Source organism: Amyelois transitella, chromosome 2 (genome assembly GCF_032362555.1).
Source record: "Amyelois transitella isolate CPQ chromosome 2, ilAmyTran1.1, whole genome shotgun sequence".
Classification (NCBI taxonomy): Eukaryota; Metazoa; Arthropoda; class Insecta; order Lepidoptera; family Pyralidae; genus Amyelois; species Amyelois transitella.
In genome coordinates this window covers 9455263-9482865 of record NC_083505.1, presented here as the reverse complement: position 1 = coordinate 9482865, position 27603 = coordinate 9455263, and the positions used below count along the sequence as shown (strand labels likewise).

Below are 27603 nucleotides of genomic sequence, written 5' to 3'. Positions count from 1 at the left end.
ATGTTTATATATTTATTTTGAGCTTTTAAAATTAAATATTCTTAATTTTAGGGTACATAAGACATGAGCATTAAATATATTGTTAGGTTTGGCACAATATTTCGAGAATAAAACATTATCCTTTTATTTTTGTTAATTTCTTGACGTACACGTTACATAGGTGGTATTTTATCTAAAATAGGTACTTTTTCGGGTAGGTACCTATGTTTCCGGATCAACTTAAAAGTTATAACAGACAAACATTACTTCATAAATTTGTTTGTCGATCTTTTAAAAATGCTTTTTAGATAGACATAACGGCGGAATGATTTTTTTTTATTAAAAACTTTTAATAAATCTGCCTCCAATTTGTCTTAAATTTAAGAACTCAATATGTAAATTCATTTAAAGAAAAAAAAAACTGATAGCCGTATTCACAATTTTGTTTCAACTTATGTACGTTTGTTTTACGAGTAGATGTTCGTGTTGCTGATGGACGATAAATACGAAATCTTTCCTAGGTATTACATTTATTAAAGAAGTTTTCATTATCTACAATTCATTAGCCACTTATTAATCATGTAACATAGCAGTTGTTTAGTTACATTAGGGGCTTTCACTTGAGTAAATTAATAGTCAACTAAATTATACAGAACACAGCATTAAAAAAATTGCACTAGTAAATTAATTCTAAATAAATCTAAAGGAGATCAATTCTGCATTAGGTACAGTTGACCAGCACCACCTGAAATAAAAAATTAAAGAAATATTTACTATAGGTAATAAAGTAAACGGGTATTGAGTGGAGAATGTACAGTTGGTAGCTAATTATGAGCATTAAAATTTTGCCTAATTCTAAAAAAATCTGAAGATTTTCTTAGAAAACTTACACACAGAAAGGGGATATATATATTATTAAGTCAAACGAAGTAGGTATGTTTTATAGTCGTATACGATCTATAAAATGGTTGTGTTACCAATTGCAGGGGCACGTCGCAAAGGTAGCGTTGTATTGGTCAGAATTGATCGTCTAAATTGATAAATGCTGCTATTATGAAACAGTGCGGGTGCCCGCGGCCACTTTATTTATATTCGGGTCAATGTCATTGGGCGTTCGGCCATAACAAATAGATCAGTCAATCACGAGGGACAAAGTTGTCTTAGGTTTACTACTAGAACCTTACCTATATGAAAAACATGTGGACTGGACTGGACATAATATTATAAATTCCAAATTCGTTAGGAGCGTCATGTATCGGTACATGAATGTTCCGTGCTATTCATGTCGCTAAATAGAAAACTTAAACAGTCTTGAGTTTGAATCAGTATAAAATGAAATTATCTAATTAGACTAATATCGTTTACCACACGAATTAATTTTACGAACCAAGTTAGAAACATAAATTTGTTTTGTTTCTATGGATAATTAAGCACAAATGACCTGCTGAAAAACACTAAGTCCTAGAATGGTTTCAGGAATTTGACTAAGCCTTTACCATTTGTCATTACTACAAGTAATTATGTTTTTTGTTATCATCACTAGCATAGCTTTTCGTAATCAAAGTTTTCTTCGGCAACAGAAGGTAATAAAAACGCTCCCAACTGTAAACAGGAACAATAAAATCGCTAATGTTTTAAGTTAAGCACCTCAATTATAGTACACACCTTGCTTCAACCATCAGAGAGGGCCGGCGTGACCCAGCCATATTTATCGTGTGTCTTCACTAGCGAACGGAAGGCCTCCTCCGCGCGCCGTCGCGAGAATTCTCTGGAGGGTCGAGGCGGCGCCCGCGCAACTCGGCCCTGCCCTTTCACCACGGACGCTGCGAACTGCATGACCACAGCTTCTACAGTGTAAGCAGACGCCCACCCTCGAGGTGTCAACAGCTCCATGCAAATTGCGCCTCCTGAAATGGATATAATATTTACATGAGAAATTTAGCTCTACTTACGAAATTTTACTGTTTAATAAAAGGCCTTAATCATAAGTGTAAGATTCTTGATTTGGTTATATGGTTTTAAGTTACACTTAATTTACTGATTATGGTAAGGGAAATACCTGAGTAAACCTTCATATTCAGGCAATTGACGTGTAATCATAATATAGGTTAGGCTCCCCTGCAAAGGTTGCGGAGGTCAGATGGGAGTTGATTTGTGTAAAACCTAAAAACCTGCTATCTCTTACATTCACGATCAGAAAACTTAGAGATACATACATATGTACCTATGCAAAATATATTTTATACAGATCGGTTCAGTGGTTTAACTATGAAGAGGTAACAAACAAACTCACTTTCACATTTATAATATCAGTATGGATATGGATTTAATTGCATCATTTGGATAACAAAATAGCAATTACCTTCCATGACGAAGCCCTTCTCTATTCGCGGCTCGATGACCCTCATGAAAGGCGGCGCGAAGGGGAAGTTCTCAGGGAAGACGAGGTGCAGCAGTATGTGTTGTATTTGAAGCTCTCGCAGGTCACCAGCCAGCTCGCTCTCGGGGTCGATCTGGTGTAACCGCACGTGCCATTCGAATAGGTTGTCGTTCACCAACTCCACCTTAGGTTGGATAGCAGTTGCTTTAGTTATAAAAAGTGTGTGAATAAAAAATTTTACGAGTGTTTTCTAGCTATGAAATTCGGAATCGGATATTGTATGAATGTATGAGATTAATTTTTGTATGAGATAAATTTTTTTACATACAACTGCACAGAAAAAAGACATCATATTCTTACAGTTTCAAGTTTTAAGCCTCTTCGACATACATGCTCGCCATGTGCTTACATACAAAACCTACTTTTCCATTTCATGAATTCACACTCACCGTGAAAACAGGATCAGGCCTGTTGTCCTGCAACCGCTGGATTTCTTTGAGTTCCTTCATCAATCTTCGTGTCCGCACGGCGGCTGCACGCTCCCGCGCTTCGGTCGCTCCTGCGGCCTTCTTCTTGACCAGCGCCGCGGCGCCAGGGCTCGCTGGCAAGCTGGCGGCCGCTTCTGCTGGACTGACGCCGTCTCTGTAGCGAAAGAAGGTTAAGATTTAATAATTTGTTAGTATAATCCACTGTAGGTAGTTTTAAGTGATGAGAAAATCGAACTTTTTCCAATATCTTTATAGGAATATTTATTAATTTTTAGATAATTTATTACTCATTATAAATTATAGCTGTTAGTATCGCATAACACAAGTCTCGATTCTCAATCTGACTTTGGGTCTAAACCATCCTGTGCTTATCCTGGGCTTTGGTATATATTAATTTATTTTAACTGACAGGATGACCGTCTTTGAAATCAACTAAGAAACATTTTTTTGTCCCTGATAATTAGTGCCTCAAAATGTATGTGTTTTTAGTGTAAACAAAATAACCTGGGTCGCTCGTTTAACGCGCTTCTGAATTCGCCTAAGGATGTGGCAATTATACCTATGTATTTTTTCGATATGCCATGATGATTGTAGTTTACGACGATAAATAAAAAAAATCGTTGCCTAAGGAAATAGTTTCTTTTCACTGATAGCAAAACTTTAAATAATGATAAATAAAAAAGGACCTTGTTTAGATCTGTCCGTCATAAAAATCTGCTGTTCATTATAAGGTACAATTATTTTGCCTTTATCAGGTATGACCAAATGACCATTTACGATCGGCGCGGCGGCGGCGCCCGAATTTACGAGATGCATACTTGTCAATTTATTCATATACATACCAACGGCCCAATTTACTATCACATCCTTTGATGTGAATTAGTAAAGGAATTACCCTACATTGATAATGTTCGCTTATTTATGAGTGAACCTTTATTGATTGTGAAACACGTCTGAGACCCGGTTTATTTGATAAAGTATAAACTATGTGTATACTTAATTATATTTACCGGCTAGACATTAACTTAAGTGCCGATTTTTTATACACAGGTAACTACCATTACAAAATGCGTAAATTACCCACAATGTAGCTGAAGAATTTTAGTAAAGTTATCCACGAAGATATTATGTGAAGCCATGATACTTCAATTCAGTTTTAATCATCCATAGAGAATGTTGCAGACTAAGGTTAATAATTAAATATTGAGAATAAATTTATGTAGAGCCTACTGAAAATCTACAGTCTTGTGTTAATCAATTTTGTACAGAATGTATCCTTGATAAACTCATCTACATACAGTTTTGAAAAAAATGATTGAAACGCCACATACAGCTGTATGGCTCGATGATGGAATTTATATTCTAATAGTAAGAGATTGCTAGCGCATCGCCTAAAATACGAGTCTCTTTCCCTTGATTGACTTTTACAATCTGCATGCGAAGAGTCATAACTATATTTTTTGTCCACTATATTTTTCTTCGCTTCGTGGTAACACGGAAGACTTCGGCTATAATCTTTCTACGAATTTTTAGAGTTCAAATTGTTTAAATATGAACAACTAGTTGGTATAATCTGAACTGTAATATCAAATACTTTGTAGGTAGCAATGTAATAAACATGAAGTGAATAGAGTACCTACTTATGATTCAAATGGATATAACGACCTTAATCACGTAGTCAAAACGCATCTTGAATTCATAAGTGGGTGTGTCTATAGGTGCGTCTATACAGCCCTTTTTACGCTTTGCAAACATCACCTCACACAAAGCATTCGCAATTGTTTTGTTCAAGCCCTAGTTTGCTCAATAACTTATAAATCAAGGAAGTTATTGGCAAATCCTGGCAGTGAATCAAGTCACGTGAATTAACATGATTGATAGTAATGAATGTTGTTCTTGTAGCGGATATAAAACAAAATGTTTGGAATGCCGTCACACTGCTTGAGGAATATGACGCTCAAGCAGCATATTAAAAATTATGAAGGTCCTACCTCAGCAATATGTGTCATTAGGAATCATTATCACTTCATGAATATCTACAAGTTTTAATAAGGCAAAGTTATAGATGTTTGTCTGCGGTATTCTTGAGAAATACTATCTGTTTTAGATGTACCTAACTAGTTACACCTAGAACACATGGAAATACCTACGATCTACAGTTCTAGAACTGTGGATAGTATTTCTATGCATCTCGTAGTTCATGTAAGGTTCTAGCATGCTTTTTATTCCTCATTTTCCCAGAAGCGCAGTCGCGGATAAAAGCTAGTACTTATTTTTTAATAAAATAAGATTAATATCTCAAACAACCACTATCAAGACATTTATATTTCTAAATACCTACGAAACTATTTATCTGCCTGACTATTTCAGGGCTAAACCATATTATGAAATACTACCATGAAAATGTTTATTTTCAAAATCAAATTCAGATAATGTTTTAAGAAATTCCCACGGCATCTGAAAAATCGCAAAATAATATAAAATGCAAGGAATTTTATAGATGAATTAAACCGTAGGTGGCAATAACCTTAGTAGATTACCAGTAAAAAGGACAGATCAGGTTACATCCGAGAGATTTGGCGGGCACTACACACCGGATTGTTGTGCACGTAAAAGTATAACATTTATTTTGAATGTAGGACATACCGCTCCAGTTTCGCGCTGTAACTGGAGAGGAAGAAGTAGTTCTATATATTCTACGTGCGTAGAAGATATTCAATATTTTGTTTTATTACAACATTAATTTATAAATAGTGAAGTAAAATGGTTCCGGCGGGAATTTTAGACAATCATCTCATAGTGCACCCTGAGCCCTTATCAATCAGCAGTAGATGTAGATTGGCCTTTGAACCCTTTGGGCTATACGACGGGTTAGTAGCTGAAAGTGGCGTTTCAGTATTTTTAAGTGTTGACTCTGTGTACCTCGAAAGGCATTAATGTAGGCCATTATGTTAAAACTCCGAACCTGTCGCTTACGAGTAAATATCTGAAATCTTGAATTTAATTTCTCAATGTAAAAAGAATACCTCAAAAGCTTTTACTCGGAAGTCGTATGACTGCCGTGTTCAATTTTCAGAATTGTGGTCGTAAAAGTATCACATTTATTTTGAATTTGGGGCATACTGCTCCGGATTTTCGTTGTAGTTGGAAGTAAAGCAATAAAAGTAGTATGTTACTAAAATTTCTTTACTGTCTAAATGTGAAATTGTTGATAAAACGTCAAAACAACATCAAAGGCCTTAGGCCGATTTTCACTATCAATTCCACGATGAGTTACAAAAACTTTTTTACATTTTGTTTTATCTGAAGGCATAACTCTGCAGTTTTTTTAAAGTAATTACATAGTTTTATGTAGAGCAATATATCAATACAAGAGTGAAAACGTGTCGTCAATAATATCGGCTTATCAAAACCTTGTGGTTGGATTGTATCCAACAATATGCAGTACAGTGTACGCTTCTGGGCGGTCATTGACTTCCAGGAGATTTATGTAAAGATTACGTAAACAACTTTCGATCCGATAAATGAAATGCATGCGCAGGACCCGATTGTGGTCTGGTTGCAACAACAGATGCAATTAACAGGTTTTCTTATTATTATTTAATTGATTAGCGCGTATTATTTACGTAGCTAGATAGATAATTATTCGACTTTATAAAAAAGGAATTCCGGTAGTAAAACGTTACATGTCCAGAGAACTTATTTGTTGTATATTTATGTAACCAAAAATACTGTTTAATTAAAGAGAAGGTAAAGTCCAAAGCGGATTCGGGCTCAACAAGTGCGAATATACCTTAGTAATTAATTTCTAAATAGGTACATAATTTGTGAACATATAAAAACGTTAGACATACTTAGATCTAAACACTTAAAAAAGATTAATGTTAAATCCCTATATTGTACAGTTTACTCCAATACCGGAGATATGTAGCGATGCAAAAGCTGCATCTAAAAATAGCAAAAGGCATGTTGTAGATATTTGTGAAAGTGCAACCAGTTGGAATAAGGTGCCTTGTTCCGGCCGAGCAGGTTCATCTGATCTGATCTATAAGTGGGTCTTACCAAACGAGTAAGTACTGTTTTTGCAGATTTGAAACCACCATTTAGGCACCATTTGTAGAGTATTGAATTATGAAGCTTGTTCTTAGTTTAAAAGAAGTTATCCTAACTACCTAAGATTTTTTTGTCTTACTGGTTTGTGACGCAGGCGTGCGTGACTTTTCCCCATCACACTTTACTCAGTATCTACCTATTATAAAAAGGAAACTGACAACGTTCAAACAACAGGATAATATTACAAATAGGGAAATGGTAATTTTGTGCCGATATAAAAATATCTACGTAGCGACGTTCTGATAATGCCGAACCCTCTGCATGATGGCAGATTACCCCATGGTAAAGTACGTTTTCCCTATAGTTACTGTTATATTATTCTTTAAAACTATGGGATGGAATAGAAACATTAACTTGGCGGGGTAACATAGAACTACAAAATATAAGTAAACCGGTCTAAAGCGTTTTAAGGACATATTTTACATACGCCTCGTGGTGTCAAGGAAAAGGAAAGGCTTTATTCCCGCTTTATCGCTAATTATTTAGGTAATGTTGTGAAATGTTAATGCAACTTGTTTCACCAGCGTATTAACTCTTACTTTACAATTGTCAAATATTTTCATGACGCAGTCCTATTATATTATATATGTAAGTTTCACAAACAGAATAGCTTCTTGTTATTCTAATTAATCAAATAATTGCAAAAGGAAAACTGTGACCAAATCCTAGAAAAAAATATGCAAACTTTGTTTTTTTATCTTTGTACAAAAACTCCTAGTCGAAAAAGTTGATAAGTCATTAGCGGTAAACCACATTGAAAATATTATAACTGGAATTTACAGATGCGCCATGAATTATCTACATTATATATAAAGGATTTCCATGATGTAGGGTTTTTTTAAATTTAAAAGCTGGTTGCAGAAAGCTGACGTTTGTCATATTTTTTTCATTGTGGAGTTTAAGAAAATACCTATCTAGATGTTCCCAATTCTCCAACAGCAAAGGAAAATCAGCAAAAATGGTGAAGAGTCGTGGGCAAATAATAAAAAAGTTTGTATATAATTTTATTTCTAGGTAATTAACTTGAAGAAGGTCGAAAGAAGGACCATTTAGTAAGGGCATAACTAGTGGTGACTAATTAACGTCCATAAAATAGTTTATTAATTAGAATTTATTAGTTACTGTGCAAATAAAGCCTACCGAGCGAAGCATTAATAGATAGATGCATCAAGACTATTTATTACTGGTCGTTAATATTGTTTGCAATAATAACAATGTTTAAATGTTATCATAATTAACAATAATGGGAAGATAAGCTGTGTTGTCTTATGTTGTCGTCTTTGTTGTCATAGTGCAATGTTTCGATGGATCGGATACATCGTCATGCATTGTGTTGTATGATGTGACGATATCGGCTGCATGCTATAATGTGGTCAGCGAGTCCATAACAGTGGATGAACAATGTCTTTGTCCGCGAGAGCTGAAATGACACAACATCAATTGCACACTTCCTTGAAACGGTTGCGAATTGCGCTATTGTCACTTTTGTCGCATTTCTTAAAATTCTTGTACAAAAGTAGGCCGCCGGTGACGCGTGATGCTAGGTGTTTAGTTCTAAAAGCGACATTTCCATTAATTAGTGTCTTGAATATTTGAAATTGAATTTATAACATTTTTAGTTGCTCTTCTCACACTTTTTATACTTAGTCGTCTGGTAGACAAGTAGAAATTGCACTTATGTAAAAAGAGTTTTCCATGATCTAGGTCGGGTCTGTCTAGAAATAATAAAGGAACTTGTATGTTAAATGAATGGTATATTTTCTTTTGTTTTAAAAATACACAGATTGTTTTAAGATTCTCATACTATATTTTTATTATTTTCATAATATACTTTGAAAAATATGGTCTGACTGTATTTCCTTCCGATTCTTCCACACACCATAAGAGTATTGGAGCACAAAGAAAAAGTAAAGTTACGCAACCCTAATCATTATGACTAGTATTTAGATACACTAATTTGGTACCTTCGCTCTTCATACAAGTCCGTTTCAATTATCGTTGACCTTATAGACGCCTAATATGTATGATTGGAGTTGTGTAGGTTAGGCATGTGTATCGTACGCATAAATAAACGTGCGTGTTTTCGGCCGAAGGCCTTGATCTTAATAATGTGTTCTTCAATGAACGATGAACCTTTGAATTTATTACGTATTGGAAATATTGGAATGCAATTTTAAATATCAGTCTGTGTAGTCTATTCTTATTGATAAATATAATAGCAGTTACTAGTGTCTCCCGATATCGTTGTTTTCTTACACTAGGTGTATAATTTTTAAATGAATCTATTTACATTACATATCACTAAAATAAAAATGTACCGACATATTTTATTCAATTATATCAATGGCAGCAGTGTGATTATTCATTATTTCATATTGAAGTAAAATCTTGAGTTATTGCCTTCAATTTATTTTAGAAACGAAAGATTACACGACTTTTTTACGTAACACAAATTAAGATACAAAACCCGTCTAACATGGCTGCTTTGCCTTTGTTTATTAACTGAAAATGCTAAGCTAAAGTTGAACTTTAATAGAGCTATTTTTAAGATGCTTGTGTCGTCATATTATTAAGTATGAAGAACTTAAAGTGACTACAACAGTTACTGGATATATAATTAGTTTGTTTGGTATATCTATGCCAGCCGGATTTTTGAGTTATTCGTACGAAATAAAATAGGTGCAGCCGAAATCACTTTCTTACTACTACTTACAAAATACCGTGATAAAATAAATGTTAATGGACGATTTACAAAAAAATCCACGAACACTGAAAAAAGGAGAAGGAGACTGACTATATTTTGATTGTTTTGAACTGAAAGACGACATCTCTCTGTAGTTATATAGGTATAGATTAAAACAAAACGAACAAATCCGATAATAAGCTCTGTAGCAATCACATGCGGGACCGTAGAGTGTAAATTGGCGAAAAGTATCAGCAAAGGAGTAAAATAATGTATAAACCATAAACCAAGGGAATCAGGGCACTTCTAATCTTAATATCTTATTATTTTCATCGAGTAATGTTGGGTCTCGTAGCCATAACAACGTCGACACAAGTTCATAACCATCTTTCTATTAACGTCGATTCTCACCAGTGTCAATTGAAAAAGATCTTAAACAAAATTTAAGTCTTGTTATACTAAATAAATGATAGCTATTGTCTGGTCGTTAATATTAGGAATTTATGATATCTTTAAACTGCATGGAGTGAATATTAAAATAACAAAGTAAGTAGTAATGACCCCATTTTTGGCAGAAGTTCGCAATGTTTCTCGCTATTATTCATTCTAAACAGTTACAGTTAAACGTTACCTTTCTGTCTTTTCAAGACTGTTGGCTCTGTCTACCCCGCAACGGTTGTAGACGGGATTATATGTATGTATGTTATTCATCCTTTTCCCGATCGTATTTTCAGTTGTTGCCTTAAAACTAGTAAAAATGATAGCTACTTTACATTATATATTGAAATTGTACTCCAACTTTACTAGAAAATAAGGCATATTGGTACTGCCTGAGCTAAATTAATATCGTTTAGGTAAAACGCTGGTCTTGTTGCTAAGAAATATATGCCAGCTGTTTCTCTACGCTTAAAAACTCCCTCTCCAAAGTCCATTATTATATTTCAAAGGAATTATTATTTTAGTCGAAGGTATACTATCGCTTTATCTATCTCAATTCCATCATAAGGGCATTCAGCTCAACGTGGTCTTTGAGTTTTTTGACTATATTGATATGTACTCTCTTCTTCTAATTAATGGCGATAAATTTATGTAGCTGATTTAAATTGTTTGTATACTGTAAGGATATACACGTTGCGGCTAATTATTATTCTCAAGTGTCATCACATCAGCGATTGCCCGGCTAGTTCCTGTTGACCATCATTATACTGGTAATGGCTATATTTGGATTTTATTTTCGCATATAGCATAAATGACTGTATCCTTTAGAAACAACTTTATCGGTATATTTAACTGTTGCTGTCTAGTTATATTATGTTATTACAGAAATGTAAATTTTGAGCACTTGTTATGCATGTTATCAAACATTTGCGGAATATCCGATTAATGCATTACAACACCAGTTTCTGCTCTACATTTTGAATCGATCACTGTAGTACCAACTATTTTATTTATCTATATAAAACACAGTCACATAAACATAATTCGATGTGAAGTAATTTTAAATGTAAGTTTTTATTAATGAAAAAAGAAGTTTCATAGACTTGTTTTGTACAGTACAGACCTGTGTCGTCTCAGCAGGCCCCGGCCCCTTGCGGGCGAGCCGCTGGGCCCGGCGCCCTCATTGTCCAGCTTCTCCGGAGATCGGAATAGCTTCCGGAATGCAGCCGCCACCTTTTCCTTTGAACGCGACGTCATCTTACACTATTTCACCTACACTTTCTATCCTTACACTTAGAACTTATAACAATTTTTCACAGTTTACTTGAAAGCTTTGTTTACATTTGAAATATCGTGTCAAACAAACTTCACTTTTAAAGTTAGACCGCAATTCGTACGTGTTGCCAGTACTGCAAGGCAGATAGCATCACGCGGGGCGTCTCGCACAGTCGTCTGCTGCGGCAGACGGGCGACTACGGAGTGAGAGCGTTGTTGAAATCGAAACTTGGCAAAGTAGAGGAGGTCGGTTATCGCTCCTCTGGGGACGCGTGGCGATGCGGGCGTGTCACAGTGCGCCGGCGCATATCATACGGACTGCAGTGAGGCTGGCTTGAAGAACGACTACAAGCGCGTGTTGTGCAGCTGTGCACTAACGGGAACACTTGTGTTGTATCGTACACACACTTGTTAGAATATCCGAAGTTTCCGAGAGCTTGATTGACATGCCCCAGTAATGTCTGAAACAAAGGCAATAAATTTTCAGTTAGTCCAAGGTACATTCCATTAGGTATGGTTGCTGCTACATTACATATTTAAAATTACTTCGGGAACCCTCATGAAATTATATTTTTAATAAATAATACCTACGGGACAAATTACACTGATTGAGTTAGCCTCGAAGTAAGTTTAAGATTGTGTTACGAGATACTAACTCAACGATACTATATTTTATTATAATTTTTAATCAAGCAATATTTAAGATCACCCACATGTAGTTGTGCCCAATGTTAACGTTTTATAGCCAAGGGTCAATAGGGATATTTAATGACTCCATGAGGAAACAAATTAATTCCTAAATTTTATCTTTCTTAGTAATGTGTGGTGATAAGATGAAAACACTAGTTCTCAGAATAATTTGACTACCATTAGTCAATCTTTACCCAAATTCTCATAACGGTTAGATTATAAAAGACATAAGATAAGAAAAACAATAAAGAGACAAAAAGCAAAAATTAATAAAATATTGACCTGCCTTCAAGCATGATCCTGTGATTTTAGTTTATTGTAAAAAAATATTTATATTGCACCTGTAGGATACCTAGACAATAACCGCATTCGAACAAAATAACAGAAGTAAAATTAAGCATTTAAATATTGAATGTCTCAGTGAATAGAGACAATTGAAAATAAAATTGTTACCCATAAAGTTAGTTATTCACTTTCTTCTTTTATAACAATATTTAGATTTCATCGTTTGGTAGATAACCAAAAACTACTTTCTTTGCTGAATTCGCGTTTTCCTAATATTTATTAAACTGGGTACATTTTCAGAAGGTTTTTATGTGTGCACCAAAATCGCACCGCACGCACGTTTTCGACCATAAAGAATACAATTTCACGTTGATATCTAATATAATTCTCGTAGAATCGAAATACTGCAATGCGGCTTTAAAATCGACTACAGCGATAGATTCTATAGACTAGACGGTATAGCTAAAATATTGTCTATAAATATAGTTCAACTTAATAGAAAAAAGTTAAAGTTTAAAAAACTAAAGATCCTTAATCCCTGCCACTGAATAACAAGGGTACAATTTGAGACCTAAACTTGGTAATTCACGAGTTGATTAATTAATCACAAGACAACTGAAACAACTGGCGACCGAAATAGGACAATGTCGGCTGAAATTTCGAGTCGTTTTATTGGGAAACAATCAAAAGTTATTTTAATAACAATTTCAGTTAATCTAATCAGGAATACTTAAACAAAAAGCTGATATCGATAAACCCTGGCAAGAATTCTGATAGATTCAGACTGCATCATATGCTAAAAGAACACAAAAAATACAGAAAGTACCTGATTATTTATAAAGTGACACATTACACCAACCGAACACACACATAAAACCTTCTATTATATTCTAAAAAAATATTTGTATTTAGTAGGTATGTAAGTACCTATTTGAAATAAAACTATTGTAGCCATCTATCTATAATTATATATATCTTCAGAAAAGGCGGCTTTGACACGAGTATAAAGGCACATGGCGATGAAATAAGATAAAACCCTGTGCTAAGATACTATGATAATAAATGCGTAGGCAGTAATTTGTCCTTCTCCAGTGATAATATCAGGCTATCGGGCGGCAAGCCAATAAATGTGAAGGCTTCCTTTGTGTCCTTCATCTGTTAAGGGCAAGTCAAGGGCAACAAAATACATTCTAAAGCAAGGAAATTAATATATATGATAACATACATACGTATGTAGGTACATACAATCACATATACAGTACAGTCTCGCAGAGACTGAAAGGCCACATTCAGCTGTATGGAATTGAGATACAATTAGTGACAGGTTGCTAGCCCATCGCCTAATAGAAGAATCCCCAGTTATATACATACCTATCCCCTAGCCTGCTACGACATCTATTTCTTAAAGTGGCGGACACTTAAGGATAGGAGTACATAGTTTAAGGGACTTTTGGTTCTGTTTACCCCGCAAGGGATTGACGTGACTGTATTTTTGTAGATGACGTAACTATTTAAAATATATCTATAGAAAAGTTTCACTCAAATCTGTTCAGACATTTAGGTTATTATATGTAAAATGATATTATGATTAAGTAAGTTATTTACTAAGTAATCTTTAATGGTTTTGACCGCAAAGTAGCAAAAGTCATTCACAAAGTAAATCAATTAAAAAGTTGAATAATAGATATATATTTTTTTATTGTTGACAACAATTTGTGCAGCGTGTTTAGAAATGATTATAGCAGGCATGGTTGTAGACGTTGTAGGCACACATTAATTCGTAGGAATGTTCGTAGCTACTAAAATTAGAGTTCAGATTTATTTGCTCGTAGTTGTTTTTTCTTCTAGGTAGTGTATGTATATATAATCACGTCTATATCCCTTGCGGGGTAGACAGAACCAACAGTTTTTTAAATATTGATTGGCCACGTTCAGCTGTTTCGCTTTATTATAGAATTGAGATTCAAATAGTGACAGAAAATTTTATGTCATCTTTAAGGCTAAAAAGGGAAATGTTTCTGTGTCAGCATTGTTGTTAAAATCGCGATATGGGCGGAAAACGAACGAAAATTTAAATATTGTAAACAGTATTTTCATCCCTTATAGCTCCGTATTTAAACCAGAATAAATTGCTTGGACCTAAAATCTTACATAGCAAAATTTTTTATAAAATGATGATGTAAACTGACCTGTACAGCTGTTACACAATGAAACATCTTTCGTTAAGGTATGTAGGTAGTACAGTGACGACATTTTTGTTAAGTACTTATAAGATCTCTATTTGGCTATCTGTGGAGTAAATTATGTAACGCAATGTAAATCTTGACAGTGATAGTTAGGCATGGTTTTTTCGTCTTTCTCCATAATTTCAAAAGCATTGGTTCACTAAAAAAAGAAATTCTTTATTTTTATTTGTATATCTAACCTACCTATAGATATCAGTAGATTCTTTCGATGTTAGTCTTGTTACTGTCACAATTTACAGTTTATTTGATAATAGTTTATTAGATAATATTTAGATGATAATAAGTTTTAAAGCTCATATAAGTTTTATAATTATTCATATACTCGTAAAGTAGAAGGCATGACACCACCATGATGCATGCAACGTAACTTAGAACGTAAATCATAATCGATTGGACATTAGCATAACTGGCAAACATAATCGTGTTGTACTTCCTTGGCTTTGTAATGCTGTAAGTAACCGTGATCTGAAGAGTCTATTTGAGAAAATTTGCTAGATATCCGTATTTCTAAAACAATACTTTATTTCATTAAATTTTTATAATTACTACATGTAAATTCGAGGTACGTGATCTTCTTTCCGGGATTTCTCTTTCCAATTTGCCCGGCCTTCGAATTTCATTAGATTTCTAAGACCTGTCCCTTCTACCCACCTGGATAGAAGGGACAGGAACAGGAACAAATGTCACCTCGAGCGGAGGTCCGTTCGAGATTTGTTCCCCAAATAGCCTACCCACAGGCTTTCGCAAAACGTGACCGAACCAGCGTAGGTGGCTCTCTTGCCTTTTTCTGCTATGTCCCGGACTGTCCCCAGAATCATTTTCTTTTTATATTGATCCATTTTCTTCCAGTTTTAATGACTTCTGTGTCGAGAGACTTAGCTAGGTTTACCGTGTTATCAAGTTGAAAAGATCCTACTAAAAGCACATTTACTCAAGGCGTTATCGTGTTCCACGACCCACGCAATCTACCGAAGATTAAGGTGAAATGGAGCGTGCGTGAATACCATAGAGAAAGAAATTGAAAAATAAAATAGAAACTAGATACATCGCTGAATGAAATTTCATAAGGACTACATTGTGATTTCTAAAAAGGCATACTTTTGTTTAAAAGGAAGGTTTAAGCAACAAGTACAGCTATTGCAAATTGTAGATATCGAATAAACATAGGTATTTTAGTTTATTTTTATATTTAATTTTTTACTTTAATTGTTTTGTACCAGCTACCAATAATTAGAGAAATCGAAATTATCATTCTGAATTCTATGGTAAAAGAACATTACTTGTTTATTTCATAGTTATTGTGAGCAAAGCCTATAAGCATATTGTAATTAGGTACTCATATAGGGTAAAGTCAGGATAGATGCCTCACTTTTTGAAATTGTCTCGTTATTTCAAATCTAATAAAACATCGTTAAAAAATACTTTCAATATTACTTATTTGGTCTTTTTTCTTACATTACGGCTTATTTTAGATGGCCTAGCAATTACTGGTTGGGCAAAAAATGAGTTTCTGCAGACCCATTTTTTGAGGATAGGTGCCTACCCTATATGGATAGATGCCCCGCCATGAAAATATTAAGGAGGTTAGATGCCCATGGTGTGGGATAGATGCCGTATGGAATAAAAAATAGAAATATGCATAATTAAAATTTGTTTTATTGTGGCATATCAATCAACATGTTATGTAAATTATCTTCAAGTAAAATAATCATAAAGAATGTAACAAAAATAATGAACAATTTTTAATAGTAAGTAATAAAAGTTTAAAAATCAACATGTACTCATAATCTCTATTTTCCACATCTTGAGCAATAATTTTTGTATGGTGTGCAGGTTACATGCAACCACTTCTGTCATGAAGTGCACTGAATCCAATCGGATTTCGATTTTGTATATTCATAGCTTTCAAAGCATTCTATGCAATTATTATCATCTGTATGTTTAGAGCCACCTTGCTTTTCTCTCTTATTTTTCTTCACAGATAAATCTTTACATTTCTCTTCTATCATTTTAGAGTAAGTAGCTGGTTTATCTTCAGTTTCGCTATTTGAACTTAAAATATGTCTTTTCGTGAACTTTTTATTTCGTTTCTATCTTCAAAGCTTTTTTGTTTGTCTTTGTTAGTGTTCTTAACAGGTAAACCTTTGGTTTTCTTTCCTTTCGTTTAACAATTAATTAGTGGATAATCTCCACCATCATTACTTGAACTATAAATAGTTTGTCTTTTTTGAGCTCCTCTTCCTTTACTTACTTTAACTTAATTATAATTTTCTTTCTCACTAAAATCAGTCTCACTGTAGTCATCTTTATAATAAGTATTTCTCCTTATTCTTTTATAAACTCTCTTTACTCGCTCTTTATCTTTGGTTTCTTTGTTTGCCTCCTTTGATTTTCCTTTTCCTTTAGTATCAGTCTTGTTTTAATTAGTTTTTACTTTCTTTTCAGTTTCAGTCTTTTTTTTATCAAACATAGTTTGTATTTGTAATTTTTCCTTTCAGCAATATGTATAGTTCTTTTCTTTAATTTTTTCTTCTGTATTAAGAATATCTGCAGATTGTTTTACCCTTTTAGACATTGTTAAAGGAATTTGTGGTATTGGTGATGCTTCGACCAAAATTTTGAAGGTGTTTCTTTTTCTTGTATGCTAGGTATCTAAAAACTAATGCAATGAAAATTATAAAACACAGAAAATATATTCATTTATAATGTATAAATATATGAGGGATAGACACTGTTAGGGGCACCTATACCGCGAAAAATCAAGGCGACTATCCTTTTTGATATGGATAGATGCCCTTATATATTTTTAATAAAATAAACACAAAACTACAACTTTATTAATATGGATGTGTAATTTAATAACCTGTATACTGGTATAACAAAAATTATATGGAACTAATTAGTACTTGTAAAGTTATGAAGCTGTAAATACTTCCATAAAAAAAGTCCGAGCTGTTTGACACGTTCGCCGCGGAGATTATTGCACACACGAGCGAAATACGTCCACTTTCAACGACGCACTTGCAGGGATTGAGGTGTGCGGAGACTTCGCTCCCGTTTTAACTTATTAAAACGTAGGTAGCTATTTCGGAAATATGAGTTTTAGAAAACGAGGCACCTATCCCACTGCGGCATCTATCCTGGTTTTACCCTACGGTGTTCTATTTGGATGTTATTTAGTTTTTTATTTGTACCACCAATCATTTAATAATAAAAAAATCTTATTAAGTTACTATCTACCTGGTAATTAAAATGAAATCTCATTTAAAATTCAGATCGCTTGTTTTTATTATTGTATCATTACGAATTTGATGTGAGCAAACCGGTTTTGTCTTGCCTTGACATTAAGGGACATGATGACGCTGCTGATGCCAAAGTACCTTCAAATCACGCCCTTATACAAACCATTACGGCAATTTCGATCGAGGCGATCCAGTTTTCGACCAGAATGAAATGCAAATTCGTGTGCAAAGTCCGTATGATATTTTATCGTACAGAATCATTTTGCGCTTTATACTGTAAGTTCCGATAAAGAAAACCTTATTTAAATAAATATGTATGGTTGGTCAGTAAGGTCTTAATGTCAATCTTCTAAATATCACAGGTATTCTGAACATTTGTTTGCGATGAAAGAGTTAAAGAAATTAGAAGAATACATAGATACTACAGTTGTGTATAAAAATTAGAGAAGCGCGTTGGCTTTTACAACTATTTATTTTACTGTCGTGAACATCCTGTAGATCTATGTCAGGGCGTAGGCGTCAACAGATACATTTGTTTTGTGTACCACACACAGCCGTAATAAACCTAATAAAAAACTTATCATTGTCACGCCACTCACTGTACGCCTCCGAGATTGAACCTATTTCAGCGATCAATTGTTTTAAGGTTTTTTTTTAGCAATAATTTTGATTAAATTTATAACAATCAAAATGATCTTTAAACTGATATATTGCTAGTTAAGAACGATAGAACTAAGTTTGTAATTATTTCACGTTAACATTTCATATTTATATCCTTCCCAACTCTTTAACACGATCAGGATTTCAGCATTCGTAACTAGATCTGTGTTAAGTGAAATATGCGTACACGTCCCCAGGGTACGATCCATGTCAACGTGAGATTTGAAACGTGAGAATAGCAAGTAATACCAAGTACTGCACATAGCGGAGTGTTTCGCTGGGATTTTGCTAAGATACTCGATTGTGGTTTGTTAAAAAGTACACAAATTAAAAAATATGGGTCCGCAATCCTGATGAACATTTATACGCCTTTTCAGGCTTTACCTATTGTTTTAGTTGACCATGTAATTGAACTAGTAAGGATTACTCAAAGGAGATACCTAGATAATTTCCCATTTTGGGAAAAATTGTTCTTTTTTCGTGGGTATTGCGTAAATAAATTAAAATGTAACTTACATAAAAATAAAATAAAAAAAATAAAAATTAAATAAAAATTTCCTATGAAAAATCGCTACACCTAATATTGTAGATGTTATCGTGAACGAAACGAATCAAAACAACAAAACATTTAGTTCGGATGGGAGATTACCAGATTAATCCAACAAAGCTAATGTTTCGTGGAGAATTAATTAGGTAAATGTTCATATATCGCAGTATTCGCAGTACTAAGGGTGGTGGGTGGTCCAGGGTGGGAGTGGGCGCCCTGCCAGTGACGTCACGGGCTCTCCTGACGATGCGCACAGAGAGCTCTGATCAATTTAAGTAAACATTTTTATCATAATACAGATAACGTTCAGGCAGGTCAGGTTTATCTTAAGAATATAAATCTACCGTTACAGAGTTGGAGATGCGTTCAGGGTACTTCAGGGAGAATAAATTAGGCAGAGATTGAGTATTGGATACCTAGATTACAAACACAACACGAGAGTTTTCTTCAAATTTTATACTTATGTGTATATCAGTGTATTCAATGTACTTTCTATTTGTTTATACATAACATTGATCTTTCAAATAATCAAGTATACCTACCTTTATGAAGAAATTAAGATAAAATTAAATACGAGGAATTATCTTTTAGCTCTACAAATAAAACGCCAACACAGAGTCTCTCTAAAAATATTCAAATTTATGCAATATGGTCGTGGGCGTTTCTGAATAAACTCGAATGATTCTCCCACCAAAGAAAAATAAAACACTTCCTTTGTATTTCTAATTTTAAGAAGGGAATGAAGTGGAAATGATGCGCCACAGGGGAGACATTTGTGAGTGCAAAGGAAGGTTGTAAGTTATCTATAGTCTACTATCCGTCACTGTGAATGTGAGTATTGGGGAAAATATATCTCTGTTATCTAAATCCGTCGGGACATGGATTTTCTTAATAAACTTGGCATAAAAGAAACTGCTTTTTACACAAAAGAGTAAGAAAAAATCTGCAAACACAGGTTAAAAATATATTTAAAAAATAGGTAATCTTTATCAAAACATTCAACTGAAAAGTGCTACGATCACTACGAGCTACGGCTCGCTAGCTACGATAACTTGTAGCTATACTCGTAGTACTTCGTCGCGCGTAAAATATTTGTCTACGCGAGCACGTTTCGAAGCACAAACAAAGCAAAAACCGGGCCAAGTGCGAGTCGGACTTGCGCACAAAATTTTATTAAAATCTATACACCATTTTTATAATTATACCTTGTTACTTTCTGTGATTCAGGTATCATTCGTTTTTCAGGTACCAGAAAATATTTTCGCGTTAACGGTATAACTATCATGCTTTTAGGTTCTTTATGCTTTAAAAGCAATTCAGAACCTGAAAAGTATTCCAACAGGCGCATTTGTTAAATAAAGCGTAAATATTACACATAAAGAGGCATAGTAAATTTGCATTGCAAACATCGTGTTAGCGGAAAATCGTGGAAATAAAGGCCTACTCAATGGGAAATCGTGTTGAAATGTGGACCCAAACAAATGGTACGGACCTTTCGTAACAAAACACTGATAGAAAAGAAGTAAAGAAAATATGTATATTTCGACATACACCAATCAAATATTATAAAGGTAAAAGTGTGTTTACGTACGTCTTTCACGTCAAAACCTGACCTACAAGAATTTTATGTAATTTTGCATATATAAAAGTAGTATAGCGTGGAGTATGGAGAACGATATAAGGGCGAATATCATGCGTGCTTATTATTAATTTATTGTAATTCAGTGACAATTGTAAATCAGAAAAATGCAATGCACGATTTTATTTGACTAAAAAATACCGGACGGGCGCTCTAATTGTACAGACATATTTAACGTCCCCAGTGGTGAAACGGACCTTTGAAGCTCTTGGAGCTATTCATGAACTTGAGTACGATTACGAATTTAATTTTTCTAAAATTTCTCAATTAATTTACATTCTTAATAATATTTTAAAAAGTTTTTAATACCTAGTACTTACGTTAAAAGCATTTTGTAAGTTTTGAGCACAGAAATCGAATCTAGCAATAGTCTTCTCAACTGTCTTTTCAATTTCACATTTTTGTTTTTTGTATTTTCGTTGTTTTTAGATCTCTGATGGAGGGTGATGGAGTCGGGAGGCATTCTCCCCTCAATTTTCACCCCCGGTAATACACTTAGTTTCGCAGCAGTGGAAAGTTGAGGCATTCTGTCTGCACTAGTGGATAATATTGTTTTCGTAACTTAACTGAGTCATTATCCAACTCATTGAATCAATTTGATGATAGCTATTTATTCGATTACAAGTAAGTATCAATTAACAACATTACTCAATACAAATAGAAGTATAAGTATTTTCGAGTAAAATTCTGAGAAGTTAATTGTTTTAAAGATTATCAACTTATAACTTAAGTAATTACTAAATTAGTAGGTAGTACTACTGTGAAAAGAAATGTCGAAGACTAATTTATTATTAGTTTGTTTAGATAGTTAAAGTAAAAAATACTAAGGTAAGTACGAGTATTGTTATTAGAGATAATAGTTTTCGTTTTAGCTAAATAGGTATAAATATAACGCCTTGCCACATTTAACACACACTGTTTCAATATTCCATTAGGGGAAATGGTCATGTTAACATTTGGGACGAAATGATACGACATCCCTGACGCCGGTCGCCTACACCTATTCATATGAAAATGTGCGGTCGGCGTTCAGAAGCCGCTATATTTATTATACTTCCATTTCGTATAACTTGCCCCTTGGTCGTAGAGTATCCTATCTACTGGTATGCCTATGCAATATAACGAGAAATAAGGGTTCGTTCTGATAGTGCCCCAATATAATGATTCTTTTTATGTGGAGCCATTTTTCATTATTATTTTTTTGCTCTATGTTGGGTACACCCAGTCTGGCCTCTTGAATTGGGACAGCTCAGTGGTTTCTGTTTAGTTCCTAGATACGTGCGATTATGACGTAGATACAATTAAAACATTCTAGGTACATAGGTACCTAGAATAGACTAAAAATCATATCTGAAGAAGGAAGGCAAAACGAATTAATATAGTTAATTGAATAATATTAAATTATACTACTGTATAGTATCTTTATCGGTCTAATATTAATATTTGCCTATTAGCAAGTTGCAACAAAGACAAACAAGAAATTCAGTTTTATATGTAATGGAAAAATCGGGTTTAGGTATTCATGAAAATTGGGTAATCCGATATGAATGAGACTAAGGGAAGAAAAGACATATCCCTTGTCAAGGAGACAAAATGCTTAACTGTAGTTAACAGAGATGTAACGTCTCTCATAAGTTCTTACAAGAAATACAAAAATCTGTATCGTTTTCGTTAAATAAATGACGATATCGAAACCTGTTTTTACGTCACTTTGAACTTTGCGAACGCGGCTGCGGAAATAATTGGAATGCCTGAGAGCCTTTGGAATTCCTTTGTAGTCGTGGGACCAGTATGACTAACCATGGCCTAACGGACCTAAGTACCCGTAAGCGGGTATGCTATCCTAAGGTAAATCGTAAAATATCACTATGCTGTGATGTTGGTACTTAATCAAAGATTTTGTTGTTAGATTTGTGTATAATTTTCTAATTCTTTTAAAGGCAAAAAAGCGGCTGACCTACCTAATCCATCAACGCATATCTGCAACGCTGAAATCACTGAATTTTGTTATACATATGTAAATACTTACGTTGAATGTTGACGAAGGATTTTTTAAAATCCTTCGTCAGCATGCAACCTTTACGTACAGAGCGAACCTGTACATACATATAGAGCAAAATAAACGCTAATAAAATATATTTTTTCTTTGTGTTGGTTCTATCCTGTGTTGAATATAAAGTAGGTAGAGCACCCACCAGGTGATCAATGTATCATGGAGTAGGTACTGTTTATACATAACTTCTTGTCTAATTTACTGCTCTGTAAAATGTAGGCATTTGTCTTATGCCTACACTAAATGTAATTATAATTGTCCTTTCTGTAATCATAGAAATAAAATCTTAGGCATTCACTTACAGCTTGTTTTCGAGTTAAGTAAAGCATGTGAGTCTATATGAGTAATATTGTCTACTTATGTCATAATATACCTAAGAATTGCATTAAAAGAGAGCAACTGACGTAATTATTATTAACAAGTAGGTACTATTAAATAATTATATACTTATCTATACTAGCTGTGCCCGCGACTTCGTCCGCGTGAAATAGTTATTTTAGGCATCATTGAAGCCCTGAAGGATGAATAATTTTCCCCGTTTTTTCACATTTTCCATTATTTCTTTGCTCCTAAAAGTTGCAGCGTGATGTCATATAGCCTAAAGCCTCCTTCGATAAATGGTCTATTCAACACAAAAGAATTTTTCAATTCGAACTCTTCAGCTTTTTAATATTAGTATAGATATCACTTAAAACCATCCTTAATATAAATATTTAATGGTAAGTAGGTAGGTACTTATATAACTACCTAGTTTTTGCACCATCTCCTTGCCTCGTCTCTTCGTAGAGCCTTTGTGTCCAGTGCCGAATTAAGCCAGCGCGGGGCCTGTAGCAAATTCTGTCAAGAAGCCCTTGGTTTGCTATAGTTTCCCAATTTGAAGGGTATTAAATAAAACAAAACTATTACAAATAAACTTTTCTGCATTTCATATGGGCAAATTTAGAGATACCTAACACTTTCACTATCGACTTCTTTAAGCAAATTATACTCTATATTCATCAAAGTAAGGTGATTAAGACGTTCTTGACCCATCGTGTTTCTTAACTCGTTTTTAATACGTTTTAACGTTGAAAAAGTACGCATGCCACTGCAGTTAGTGATCATGAGAGACAAGTAAATGCGCAAGGCAATTTCTACGTTTGGGAAACACGATTCTAAGGAATTATTTAATAAAAGTTTATAAAATTGCAGTTCCAGAGACTCTGGTTTCTTGCTATCAATAACAGTAGCCACATCTGTTTTCAGCAGTTCAGCGACTACACTAATTCGTCGCCTAGGCTATTCTCCAAATCATCTTCGTAAGCACTGACCATACGTGGTAAAATTTTAAATTATTGTTGTAGATTTTGATACCAACGTTTCTCGTGGTAGATACGTGTATTTTTTAAAGGTACGTGTATTATAAATTGATATTTTTTTACGGTCAGACAGGTATTAGACCGCGGGCCCCCCGAGTCGCGGGGCCCGTAGCATTTGCTACTATTGCTACGTGGCTAATCCGGTACTGTTTATGTCAATGTAACAAGTATTTATATCATCTATTCACAAAATTTTTCGTGTTTATAATATCGAAAACATAAATGACTTCTTGTCGAAAACCAGACCATAAAATGGAATGGTGACTTATGTTTTGGTCCAGTTAGTTCAGCGTGGGTGTGTAAGTAATATGGGATGGAAAAAGGCTCTTTCGTAATCTTAGAATTCGATTAATTCATAGGATGATCTTGGTTATTCGGACTGTCGTCGTATTTAGGTATATATCTAGTAGTATGTATCTATCTACCCTTACATTAGTTACGGCGTGGTAGCATAGTCATATCCCATTTTGATAAGATTTACAGGATTTACAAATATACTAAGTTTTTTTGTAAACTTCTCCAACGTCTAGGCTAACAGACTTTAGGATAGGTAAAAGAGCTCTAGTCACATGGTATAGTACTATAAGCTTTTAGTAAAAAAATCGCAATCATTAATTATTTTCATATATGGGAAAGTACCTATGTTTGTTTGTTACCTCTTTATAGTTTAAGCACTGGAACTCCACTCGAACTCCTAATTTTTTTTATAACACATCTGGAGTATGTAAAAGGACAAAAGGTAGTTTTCATGTGGGCGGGAAAAACTAAGTACTTAGTTTTCAATAAAATGAAAAATACAAATACCTCTATCAGTGATTGATTAAATTAAAATATTTACCTATTCGTACTTATCGACTTTATGCTTATACATTCTTATTTCGCACACAAAACGGATGAAATAAAACATGGAGCGGCTAGGAGTGAAATAAAAATAAACAATTTACTATAGAGCAAGCGTAAATTACCAGAACTCCAACATAATTGTGTTAACATTACAAGAATTATTTATAAAATCAAAATATAGGTATACCTATTGTAAAAGGTGAAATTAATAAGTAGGTGTCTTTTTTATTGTCAATTTGTCTTACCATTTCACCTACCTAGTAGGTACTTACTTAGTTTATCGAACTTTAAACAGTATCAGTACCTATGGAGATACAATTTGATCTCAAATCGTTTAATCACCATTTTTTTTTTACTTTTTGTTTTATTTAATTAAGTTCAAAATATTATATATGTATATTATTATATATATATATATATATATATATATATATATATATACAAACAAAAACGTAAGTAGGTACGATCACTGATTGGAAAAATATAACAGAGAACTATTGAATTATCTGGTAAAACTTCGAAATGTCCAAAACAAGTTAAATTGATGCAAACATTTTATAATTTATCGTCAGATTCCTGTTGAAAACCTGCTAAGATTTACTTACCTCGGTCCGGGATCGGCGCTCAGCGCCCTAGAGCCGCTGGGACTCCGTACACGCCCGGGCACCGGCCACGAGACCCGTACACTGGCGGGCAAGTCGCATCCCCGTTAGAGGGCGTTACATGCCCAACTACAACCTCCGCAACCATCGATCCACTCTTTTTCACACATTCGCATCTCTATAAACTCCTATGACGCATAATCAAAGCTCAAATTCCTGTGAATCACATGAAAATTGAAGTGTAGTTTCAGATGGCGATCTCTCGCTGACGTAGAGAGACGTAATGATGATTGCCGAGCTTTATACCAACGACATTAGTACAATAAAATGACAAATAGAAACACTTGAATTAACATCCAATTTGTAGCATATTGTTACTTATTTGTTAACAGCAACTGTTGATTTTAAAGTACCTACTTATTAGTGCGGAATAGGGTGCATATTTATTAATATCTCAAAAACTTATGTAGATACCACATTAAATAAATATTTAAACACCTAGGTACCTATAGACAATCTACAACAAAGTCTTTCATCTGAATAAGAGGCTTTCCTTATAGCAATTTTATATAAGCTGGGCTCAGGGCCATACCTGCTTATGTTAATAAATGTTTTTGAATTCCTGGCATTCCATTTTAGGTTTCTTTTGAAATAATTTATACGTATTTCACATTTCAGTTTATGCTTATGTGCCAAGGTACATTGTTCTTTGCTCAAAAGACTTCATACAATCCTCGTTAAGATATGTATATTACATTACCTACTAATAATAAAATGTCGATTTCAGACACGTTAATGTTAGCATAAATATTTCACTTGTTTGTTTGGAACTTGAATTTGTACCAACAGAACAAAGGACTTAGTGATTGGCTGTGAAAGTTACCATCGATACTAATATCCAACTAACATTATACTTAAATGCGAAAGTAAGTCTATTTATTTGTATGATGTCTCTTCACGCGTTTTCTACTAACCAATCTTCTTGAAATTTTGTTTAGAGTTTGAAGAAAGACAAAGGACTTTCATCCCCGTAAAAACCTGTTTTCTCTTGTAGGTGGCGCTAAATTCACGCAGGCTTTACCAAGAGTAACAGCTAGTTACTTGTTACTTATAAAACAAATAAATAAATTAAAAAATAACATGGTATATTATAACCTTTTTTGATAAGTCCACGCGGGTGACCGCTCGCGGAAAGCTAGGAAATTAAAAGACTGTAAAACACTCCACTAACAAACAATAAGTAGATATTCATTTATTTTCATCATATTCCATAAAATCATAACATACATTCGTCATCAGTATCTATTATATACAATTAAATCTACATCATAAATTACTATATTGAAAAATACGCCTATTTGGATTGAATACAATGCAATTTAATAATTACAGCCAAAATATGTACTAAGAATATGATATGTATCATTACATATTAAAGTTATTTCTAGCTTTGAGGTCTACAAGAAAAATAATTTATTTTTCATACAAGCTCCTTTATACTCAGAATAATACACGGTGCATTTCGGATGACTGAAAACAATACAGAAACATATAAAACAAATCCAAAAATAAATATAAAATCAAATAATTTCATTTTGTCAGGTATATATTTTTTGTTTTAGTTTCATTCATTTATAAATACATTTTTTTTATGTTTTCATGTTTTGGATTCTTTATAGATATTAAAACAAAATTTCAACACGAATAGTGTCATCATAATTCACTGTTCTTTTATAAAGAAATGGATTATAGCAAATAAAAGTATCTTTTCCTTGGAACGTAGAAGCTTTTTCATGCAGATTTTACTGCTGCAGCCTGGAAGACTAAAACTTAAGAGAAAAAGGAATATAAAACAAAATTTAATGAAGCCATATGCTTCAGAATTCCCCTTTTTGTAAAAAGTAGCCTCAGAAAAAGTTAAATTACACTTTTACATCTAAATATCACACAATAAGAATGTATGTATTTATATCACTATGACTCTATTCGAAGTAGTATCGATTTTGTTTAAACAAACTGTCAATTTAATTATTACATGAATATTATTTATGTACAATCGTTACAGTTGTGTTATAAACGCTT

General features: G+C 33.7%; 1 protein-coding gene across 3 annotated transcripts; it reads right to left on the bottom strand.

Annotated features, from left to right (window-relative positions):
• Positions 1-579: 579 nt before the first annotated feature.
• Positions 580-25806, bottom strand: LOC106129040 (ubiquitin-conjugating enzyme E2Q-like protein 1). 3 transcript variants are annotated; one of them, XM_060946441.1, is made up of 6 exons: positions 25525-25806; positions 11205-11817; positions 2809-3001; positions 2342-2543; positions 1645-1886; positions 580-724 (listed from the first exon to the last, which is right to left on the bottom strand). In XM_060946441.1, the coding sequence occupies exons 2-5, from the start codon at positions 11336-11338 to the stop codon at positions 1651-1653; spliced, it is 765 nt and encodes a 254-aa protein (XP_060802424.1). In that variant the 5' UTR covers positions 11339-11817; positions 25525-25806; the 3' UTR covers positions 580-724; positions 1645-1650. The 3 variants fall into 3 exon arrangements, with proteins under 3 accessions (XP_060802424.1, XP_060802435.1, XP_060802430.1); XM_060946452.1 differs by lacking the exon at positions 25525-25806 and adding an exon at positions 23466-23667; XM_060946447.1 differs by lacking the exon at positions 25525-25806 and adding an exon at positions 14521-14629.
• Between the last annotated feature and the right edge of the window lie 1797 nt (positions 25807-27603).